The 10,318-nt window shown below is 41.3% G+C and overlaps 1 protein-coding gene across 1 annotated transcript; it reads left to right on the top strand.

Annotated features, from left to right (window-relative positions):
• Positions 1–361: 361 nt before the first annotated feature.
• Positions 362–9,294, top strand: LOC118773241 (low-density lipoprotein receptor-related protein 8-like). The gene is made up of 16 exons (XM_036522085.1): positions 362–429; positions 1,412–1,537; positions 1,850–1,966; positions 2,226–2,594; positions 2,998–3,117; positions 3,277–3,402; positions 3,660–3,831; positions 4,458–4,673; positions 4,781–4,899; positions 5,187–5,326; positions 5,938–6,079; positions 6,249–6,368; positions 7,268–7,327; positions 7,796–7,870; positions 8,115–8,269; positions 8,441–9,294. The coding sequence occupies exons 1-16, from the start codon at positions 369–371 to the stop codon at positions 8,474–8,476; spliced, it is 2,154 nt and encodes a 717-aa protein (XP_036377978.1). The 5' UTR covers positions 362–368; the 3' UTR covers positions 8,477–9,294.
• The last annotated feature ends 1,024 nt before the right edge of the window (positions 9,295–10,318 follow it).

The following is a 10,318-nucleotide window of genomic DNA, read 5'->3' as shown; positions in this document are numbered from 1 at the left end:
TCATGGATGTGTTAGATTAAATGTGTACAGTTCTGGTAATTTTTGGTAATTGACAGTATCCTAATAATGTCATTTACTAAAATGTCCAAGTTACATTCATAATTGTAGTCAACAGCGCCCAATTTCTATGCACAAGAATAAATGAATAATGCATACACCAGTTTTTACAAAGACAAATAATTCTTTCAACTTTTGTAAACGTCGCCAGAATGTTCACTGTGTCCTTAACTTTCCCCTTACGATGACTGACACTGAAAAATATTGGAGTGGCATATCTTGAATGTGTTCGCCATCTTTGTCCTTACTTGTACTTGAGTTACGTCACTGCAAGCGCCGGTCCCATACTGACAGAGCAGAGGACGTTAAGCATGAGACTCCTTGGGACTCTCATTCTCTTCGTTAATTTGCAAACATTGCCTTGCATTTTGGGTAAGATAAATTGAGTCATTGGTGTTTATTTGGTATACGTGATTTTTAGCTTGCAGTGGAATTTGTGTCCTGTGATTTTAGTTAGCTTGCTATTGCACATTGCTGGCTCGCTACCAATTTCAAATGTAGAGACAAGCGTGCATGTAGTGACGTCCCACGATTTGTGTGATTGGATCGAAATGCGTAGCGTGTCATTCTCAAGTCTCTAAAGTGTATATAATTGGTCCAGAGAGCTGTCAATTATAGAACCGCCCTCTGTTTTAAGCGTACCATAATGAATTGAATAGATGTCGTTAGTCTAGATAAAATGACTTGTTATGGTATATGCAAATACGGTCTTATTTGTGCAACTTGCCTGTAACACAGTCCAGAATGCTGAGAGTATGGGTCTTAAGTCGGTCTTTGAAGTTTGACTTTTGGAAGATTTTCATGCCGATGGGAGCACTGTTCTGTTGTGACCAAATTCGATACCTATTCTATGTAGTGAGTCGAAGTGGCAGTAGCTAACAGTTGTGAACTTCCTTTGATGGCCTTGGATTACTTGTTTTCACATGTTCTCATGTGGTGGATAAGACCGTCGTGACCTTTGCCTTGCTTGCAGCGCTGGAAATAATAACTCTAATCGTAAAACAAATCTAATAATATATAAATTAGATACCTAACTACCTATTTAGGCATGTAACATGTGGTTTAAATTAAAGGTGCATTATTTTTCTAACTTCCGTACACATTTTTCGAACCTGATTGTCAAAAACTGGCACCAACAAGTAGTTTGAAATTCTAATTATACCAGGAGCATTTGCAATGTCTTGGCTAGTGAGCTGCTACACATTCCAGAGAAAGGATTAAAATCACCTTTGATACCCATCATGCAGTGTATAATCGGGTCCAGTTTAGGTTGTAATTCAGTCACAGTCATTAGTCAGGGATTTCACCGGGGCATGGAATGTTTCTAAAGTCTTACTATTTTCCCCTCTGTCAGGAAGTGGTACCACACGGACATGTGAGAAGTCCCAGTTCTCTTGTGCCAGTGGAAGGTGCATCCCACGTATCTGGGAATGTGACGGGGATAGAGACTGTGATGATGGGAGCGATGAGGCCCACTGCTGTGAGTGTCCACTGAAGGACGTTCCCGGTTCACAGCAGGGGGTGTTTGGTTCAGTGTCAACAGGTTCTGTTGTATGAACACTATACATTCCTGTAGTATGTTGAGGGTGAGACCATAACTATCTGCTGGTAAATGTATAGACATTGCACGTTGTAATTGTGTACACAATTGATGTACACAATACCCTGTAGATAAGATCCTAAACGGCCTGATCATAAAACTGAACACGTTCCTTTCATTATGACAGCTATCTGCATTGGAATATCCCAATGATTTTGTCAATACTGAATGTCTCCATGTCATGTGTGTCAGGGGAAAGGATGTGCTCAGGGTTTGTCTGTGAGGATGGCAGCTGCATAGCTCAGAGTGCGCTCTGTGATGGTACAGCTGACTGCAGCGATGGATCAGATGAACTGGAGGACACTTGTGGTATGAATTGAAAAGCCCACTGATTACTGACTGTGGCTCTCCTTAAATAAAAAAGGCCAGGATGTGGCTTACTTCTAAATACGATAATGAAACTTTGATTAATGAATAATGTATTTTTGAAGAATTTAAAGTTTCAGTGTTTGCAACGTATTCTCAGGCCAGCCACATGTTGTAAGAATTTCATCATCTCAACACATAAATGATTCTGCAAGTAGACAGTGGTGACAATTCAAATATTCTCTGGGTTCTGTTCTTTAAGGTGTGACCAAGTGCAAGCAGGATGAGTTTGCTTGTGGGAATGGGAGATGCGTATCGCTTAGCTTCCGCTGTGATGGCAGGGATGACTGCGGAGATAGAAGTGACGAGGACACCTGTCAGAAGTGTGCTGCGGACTCTTTCTACTGCATCCCCTCACGGAGCTGTTTGCCTAAAATCAGTCTGTGTGACGGCACCCCTGACTGCCCTGATGGGGCGGATGAACTTGCCGAAGCATGTGGGTTGCCCCAGCCTGCTCACCCCTCCTGTCACAGGTCAGAGTTTAGGTGTGGGAGTGGGCAGTGCATCCCTCATTCCTGGAGGTGTGATCATTCCCAGGACTGTGCTGATGGGAGCGATGAAGAGGACTGTGGTAAGTCACTGCGGATAGCCATCACTTTCTCTTCATCCCTTTAACACCTCGTATGCCTGATCCTGGAGTTGTTAATATATGTTCTCTGCTATATCTGAACAATGATTTTGGAGGACACTAAAGATACATAGCTCTTTAACATTACCTTGTACTCTTTTAAGTGGACAGATTATCCACTTAAAACAATTGTAGACTTACCAGGTCATGATCAAGTAGCAGTCTTCAGATGTTTTTTTGTTTTTTCTGATTGAAGAGGCCTTGGCATGGCAGTATGCCTGTACCTCCCCTCGGCTATATCCTGTATTCTTCACCCCGGACTGCCTTGAGCTGCTGAGTTTTGCTGCAGAGGCAATGCAATGATGTTGCTGCAGAGGAGCTAAAGCAGATTCTTCCCCTGTTGCAGATCGTGACGAGTGCCTGGAAAACAAGGGTGGCTGCTCTCATGATTGCGTGGACCTGCCCCTCGGCTTCATTTGCAAGTGTCCCAGTGGAATGAGGCTGGTTCGGGACACACAGTGCGAGAGTGAGTGGAATGGATGGTCTGTGCTCTTTACCACACTGAGATTCACGTAAGCCGTGATATTAAAAACAGAAACTCGTAAACATTGTACCATGCCTTTTCCATCACAGCACTCTGTGTATGGTGTTTGGTGTAAAAGCGTCTGACTGTCATTTATCCCAGAAATCGATGAGTGCCTCGACACTGATGTGTGCAGTCAGCTGTGTGTACATGCCAATGGAAGCTTCATATGTGACTGTGAGGCAGGTTACCGGAAGAGCCCAGGGACAGGCGAGTGCAGGGCTGGAGGTAAGGACAGTGTCTGCTTGTTAACATGTGCCATGTTTTGGTACAAAAGAGCAAGGTATACTTGTGTTTGAGAGTATGAAACTTGACAAACAAAAGTGTTGAGCCAAGGCTGTCTATACTGCCTGGGCATTAAAACTCTGAAATGAGTCTTGATGAGAAATTTATATTTCGTGTTGATGCCAATTTCTGTGCATTTAATAAGATGGTCTTTCAGCATTAGTCAGGAGTGACAGTGAGGAATGTTTTTGCTTTTACAGGCGAGACGGCTCTGTTAGTGTTCAGCAGCTCAGAAGGGCTGCGGCGGATAGACACTGCTGGATTGGAGTACAGGGAGATATCAGGGGCTCTTGGGGGAACTGGTCCTCTCGCTGTTCTGACTGCAAACCGTACTGTTTACTGGGGAAATTCAGAACAGGGCGCAATTTACAGGTGCACACTTCAGAAAACACTGGTTTTTTACACCACGTCTTCCATATAATTTTTAATGTTATTACTCTCTCTGGTCTTGAATTGCTTTGCTTTCACAGCCCCTTCACTTGTACCTCATGCTATATCCACACTGGCCACATTCAAGGGTACCCAGCACTCTGTTGGCTTCAAAGTGAGCCTTTGTGTTTTCTCTAGCAAAATGCAAAGGGCTTTCTCTGCTACACTGTTTATGTAAGAGGGCCCTGTGTCACAGTGTTTGAACAAAGTTATCCTGATTTCTCAGTTCACAGTTTCAGCATTACATTACAGTATTGTCATTTAGCAGATGCTCTTATCCAGAGTGACTTACATAGGTTACAGTTTATAAACACAGTATTTCCACTTTGTCCACTTCAGTCCACAAGTAACATATTAAACAGTGAGCTGAGAAACACTTTCTGAGTCTGCACTGAGGTAGGTAATATTATTACCAGGAGGTAATATCAACATGACAGTAATAGCAGGTGCACTGAAGTACGATCTGAGCTAGTAAAATCATGGTGTTAGTCTCACAAGCCCATTGCTTCATGTGTCTTTTTTGTCTCTTGACTGGAAAAATTTAACCTGCATTAACCTGCATGTCTCAGGGTCTCCTTAGATGACAACATTCAGGAGCCTGTGTTGGTGCTGGCTGGTCTTGGTGACCCTCTGGGGTTGACTGTGGATTGGATCCATGGGCTTCTTTACTGGACTGATGCCAACACCCGATCTGTCAACGTGGCACTACTGAATGGGTCTAAGCAGCGTCTTCTAATTGGTGGGCTGTTTAAGCCAACTGGTGTGGCTGTGGAGCCTTTGCTGGGGTAAGGTAGTTCACTGATGTTTAAGGTATTCTGCTGGCAGAGGCTGTTACATAAGACATGTCATACCCACGTGAACTGCTGCAGACCACACGGCAACATTTCTCCAGGTTTCTGTTGTGGGCAGACAGTGGCAGCTCTGCAAGAATTGAACGGGCTAGTTTGGATGGGCAAGACAGAGTTGCACTGGTCACCTCTGCTATACACAGTCCAGTTGCCATCTCCCTCGGTGAGTAATGACATCTGAATTATCTGGAAAGATGGTTGTTTCTATAATATACAGTGGACAATGCTGTCTAAAACCCTTGTTTCTTCCAGGGGCACATCAAACAGTGTGCCACTTACACTAGGTTTCAAAGAAGCCTTGTTTACCATTTTTGATTTTAACCATGCAAGCAGAGAGTCTCTGAAAGTTAGAAATGTTTGTCCTTGCTGATTATGTGCTGGATCAAGTGACCCAGAGGGCCTGTTTCATATGTAAGAAGCCACACATTAACTACACCATCCCATTTACAGACATGCCTCGTCAGCTGGTATACTGGGCCGACTCTGGGCTGCGCACCATCTCACGGGTTGGGCTGGATGGACAGCATCGCAAAGTAGTGGTGGAATCCAATGGATATCTGGACAGACCTTTCGGACTAGCAGTGTTTGAGGTATAGATGCGAATCCACACTGCCAAACACTTCTTTTTAGAGTGTTCAATGCTTTGTCCCCCTTTTGCAATACTGTTTAGGAATTGCCAGATGTATGTTGTATGTTGGCTCGTCTCGCCACAACAACCTCTGTGGTCGTGCAGGAATGCTGATGCAAGAGGAATGGAATTATCTGATATGCTCACATTTGGCCAGTGGCTCTTTTTTGCACTATTCTCATACCATCATACAGTGCTGCACAATGAAGTTAGTGCTCATTGGTCTATAGGCGCTACTTCACTGATGTTGTCCAAGCAAATCACAGGCATATAACCAGTTGCAGGGTGCCTGAGACAGAATGAAGCCAATTTGTTTCTCCTCAGGCACGTGGTCATTGCTGGCTGATGACATGGCTGAGATCGAATCTGGTCTGTAGGGTTTAGCCTGCACTAAAGATGAGCATCTTGCCAACTGAGCCACTCGGCAGCCCCCCCAACTCAGTTCTTGTAATAAGTCAAATATTTCTGATGCCTTTTTTCCCCACCAGCAATGCATCATTCACAAATAACCTTACTGTGATGGCAAGCATTTCCTCTGAGATGCAGTGTGTTTAACCCTCTGTTCTTTCTTAGGGACGTGTGTTCTGGAGTGATGAAGACACACACTCACTGTGTAGTGCAGACAAGCACAATGGCAGCCTGTTCAAGGTCCTCCTATCCAACAGTGCTACTACTGGGGGCCTAGTGCTTGTCCATTCTGTCCTTCAGCCACAGGGTATGACGTGACCTGTTTAGGCCTATAAATAAATGGATTTATTTCTTGTGTACAACTGAATTTTTTTGTTTTTAGCTGACAAAGAGAGAAAATTGGAATGTGACTCTTGGCCATTAGTTTTTTTTAATGTTGTCTTTGTTTTTGCTTGGGGTCTTGTTGGTGCTGGTAGGCCATGGAGTATGTGGCCATTCTAGGCAGCTGTGTCCGAATCGGTGTGTGCCCAGGCTCTTCACTAGCTCTCAGACTCCCCATTTCTCCTGTGAGTCCCCTGCTGACCTCGCTGATGATGGTGAGTGTGGCACTGTTTGAGTGTGTTTTTATGGGACTCTTGTTGTGTTGGTTTCCCTGGGACAAATGTTATACATTACAATTTATAATAAACATTAATGTATGATTTTTAAATTGAATTTACATCTTGTAGGTGGCAGTAGGTATACAATTATTATTCTTAATTGATCAAAATTGCACCTACCATCATTTCTTGTGCAACTTTAGAGGACTGGACACTATTGATGGCTCAGTGGAGAAATTTTTGTTGTCTTCTTAAACTGAATGTAATCCTTTGGTGTTTTTTGATGCCATTCTTCAGTCTTACCACAGAGGGGCAGCAGAAACTAGATATGGCTTTGTGGTTAAGTAATTTGCTTTATATATGTATGAGGATTTAAGAGGGACCACAAAAACGTCAGTTTCTTTTATGTATAAATGATACATTCATAATTTGTGTAATATTTATAATGAAAGTAGTATTCACAATTACCATATCATTTCTGTAACTGTGTTCTTTATAACTTTAAATATTGTGTAACAATGAAATTTTACTTAATGCTTTGATTGCATTTGTCTTATGGTTAGCTGTAGTTACCTGTTACTGAGTAACTTGTTAGCTTTTACATCTTCGCTTTTAATTAATTCTTATGTTGCATTGTGTAACCTGGTTTGTTCATTTGAGGATAATTCACACAAAGCTTTATAATTTAAAGAGCTATTACTATAAGAGCTAGACTGAGAAGAGACTTGAGACCTGAAAAGGCACTCAGGGCAAAAATGGTGTTTGAATTCTTGAAAAGCATCAAATTAGGTGAAGTACATAATAAATTGCTGGTTTGACTTGACTCATTTGTATTTTTTATTACTCTTTTTACTGACATGACATTTTCCTCTCTGTTCTGGACCATAACCTGATAGACCCAGTGCAGGCACCAGTCCTTCATGATACTACCTCTGCAGGTATCCCTGCACTCATTGGTGGGTTTGGTCCTGTTGCCACTGGTTACACTACCTGTGTGATTACTGATTAAAATTAATTTTGTAGTAACACGTACCTTTTGTGCCATGTGTTTGTGTTATAATGACATTGTACCTTGTTATATGTTTGGTGTGTGGGTGTGTGTGTTTGGATGCAATCAAACCATTATGATTAACTACAGTTAGCTTTTACGTAATAGCTTCTAATTAATTAAAACTTATGTTACGTTGCACAACGTGGTTTGTACATTTGACGACAGTTCACATAAAGCTTGATCATTTAAAGAGCTATTACTTAAAGAGCTAGACTGAGATAAGACTTGAGACGTAAAAAGATCCTCAGGGGAAAAACTGTGAATTCTTGAAAAGCATCAGATTATGTAAAGTGAATAACAAATTGCTGGATTGACTTGATAGTCATTATTTATTCCTCTTTTTACCGCCATGACATTTTCCATTCTGTTCTAGACCATAACCTGACAGACCCGGTACAGACACCAGTCCTTCCTGATACTACTTCTGCAGGGATTCTTTCACTCATAGGTGGGTTTGGCCCTGTTGGCACTTGTTACAGCAGCTGTCTGACTACTGATTAAAATTGAATTAGTGGTAAAACACACCTCTTTTCACCATATGTTTATGTTAAAAAATATTGTACCTTGTTATATTATGTTTGGTCTGTGTGTGTGTGTGTGGATTCATGTGTGTGTTTGTGTTCATGTGGCCTCCAGGAAAATAAATCTGTAGAGTTCTAGAGTGCTGAACTGTCCCTATTCCATGTGTGCAGTGGTGTTGAGTGTGATTCTGGCTGGGCTGGTTCTGTGGTGGTGGAGAGGGGAGTGCAGCACATCTCCCACCCTCACTGTTCAGGGTGATCTCTCACTGAAAGAATCCCAGGACCCCCTTGTACCTGTTGGAATCTCTGAGACTTGTCCTCACAAGGTTAGTATTACTCATTCATGATTTCAACCTTTAAAGACAGATTTTTGTACTAGAGTCACCAGTTTTCATCGTATCCTATAGTAAAGGTCTGTTGTTCATTAAGCTGTCCTTTAACTCAGCTCTACTTGTCCTTAACAAGCTTAAATTGTGATCTGTAATCTGCTTCCTCAGGACACACTGATAAAGGTGGATGTAGACTCAGACTGAGCCAAGCATTCCCGTCTAAGAGTCAAAGGCGATCAAACCACCATGGCCCAGCTCTATCTTCTCAGCCTCCTTTCTGTTGTGGGGCTGGCGGTGTGGTGAGGACAGAGAGATGGTTAAATCTTCCAGTATGTTGACTGATGTCTTGTCACCCTGCCTTTTTCACTTTCATGTCTGGGTGATGAATCGGAGGAATCACTGGCTTCACTGTGACCTCTAGGTCACAGTCTATCACTGTGATTTCTAGGGTATGACTTTGATCAAGTACCTATGACTTGAAAACTGACACTAAATATTTATTGCACTTCCTTGATGTTATTTTGAACATTGTCTGTTCTTACTTCATTTTGAGCTCTGCTCATCACCACATTCTAGCTACATTAGGCAGCTTTCAGTGATAAAAACTTTGAAAAAAACTTTGTGCGGTGTTATCACTCAGTGGCTTCTCCTGTACAGATTTAAAACCTGTCTTTGTGTAATGAGATGCCTTAGCATGCTGAGCTATACAGCAAACACAGATGAACAGAAGTCATAAATTATGCTCCTTGTCTTCTACTTTTTTCTGAGGCATTGCCTTGGCAAGAACAAGAGGGGACCTTTAGCACTCAGCTCTTTTAAGACAGTTAAATCATTCTGTTGCCTCCTTTAGCTGCTTTACATGGGTCTGAGCAGTGCCATGCATATGTCCTCTGATATTAGTATTATTTTTGATTATTATTTATTTTGAATCTGTAAGCTGTCTTTACAGGTTGGTATGATGAGTTTGACTATGATTTATCAAGCAGGAAAGAACTGTTTTATCTTTATTTAAGAATACCTGTCACCAGAAACATGCTAGTGTGAGATGTGTAAAGCTAGTAAAATGATCATGAATTAAGTATTGATTAAAATCAAATGAAAAGGTACGTGAAACTACTGAATGTATAAGTTCTTGAAATATGGTGTATACATATTTTTGAAAAGATGTTCTATTTCATTTTTTAGGTTTATATTTATATAATAAATGTTTTTCATTATTTACCTTGATGACCTCAAACATTCTTATCTCATTTAATTTCTTGATGGGATTTAAATCTTGAAATTGTATGCAATAAAAATGATTGTTCTCTGATAATTCCCCTCAGGTGTGTGATTCATTAGGCTCTTTAAAGCATTAAACTGTATTATGAATAATGGGTTTTGGTATTCGGACATTTTTGTTAGGTATTTGATTGTGTTTGTGTTTATATGCCTTTTTTTCTTTCCTACTGCAGTATACCTCAGTGAAAACATACAGTTCTTGATTATACAAATGATGGAGATGATGCAGTCTATGTTTTGGTTAAGGATTGCAAGGTTAGAAACAACATTTCAGTGTCTTATTGAAAAACTTAACTCTGGGATTGCAGTCTTATAGAGAATTGAAACCAATTGGATTTTTATTGGTAAAATCAGGATTAGTAAATTGTGTGCAGGCATGAATTCAATGTGATTGAGAGCGAAGGATTTATACTTGGATAGCGTTTTGGAATAGCCTGTTGTTACTCCACTGTACCTCTAGAACAAAATCCTTAAATCAACTTTGGACTAATCCTCACAGACTTTATTTATAACTGACAGACGGAAGGACTCTAAGATTAAACCACAGAGGTGGAGAAAGGAATCGCTCTTTTGATCTTCTGGCATGCTGAGTCAAAAGTCTTTCTGCTCTCCCTGCTATGGCATTCTTTACAAGAGAGGGGAAGGTGAAGGAGACTCTCCCTGTGGCTCTGCAGAGTGGCTGGGCTTTTGGATGGGAGAACACAGATCAATTATAGTCAACAATTTCTATTTTGTGGCCCTATTTCTGCCTCTTTTTCCTTGCTT

This window comes from Megalops cyprinoides, chromosome 2, assembly GCF_013368585.1.
Source record: "Megalops cyprinoides isolate fMegCyp1 chromosome 2, fMegCyp1.pri, whole genome shotgun sequence".
Classification (NCBI taxonomy): domain Eukaryota; kingdom Metazoa; phylum Chordata; class Actinopteri; order Elopiformes; family Megalopidae; genus Megalops; species Megalops cyprinoides.
This window is presented reverse-complemented; position numbering and strand designations above follow the sequence as displayed.

Coding starts and splice junctions, on each gene's coding strand:
- LOC118773241 (XM_036522085.1), top strand. CDS start 369: ATGAGACTCCTTGGGACTCTCATTCTCTTCGTTAATTTGCAAACATTG. Junction 430..1,411: donor AACATTGCCTTGCATTTTGG/GTAAGATAAATT, acceptor CCCCTCTGTCAG/GAAGTGGTACCACACGGACA. Junction 7,328..7,795: donor AGGTATCCCTGCACTCATTG/GTGGGTTTGGTC, acceptor ATTCTGTTCTAG/ACCATAACCTGACAGACCCG.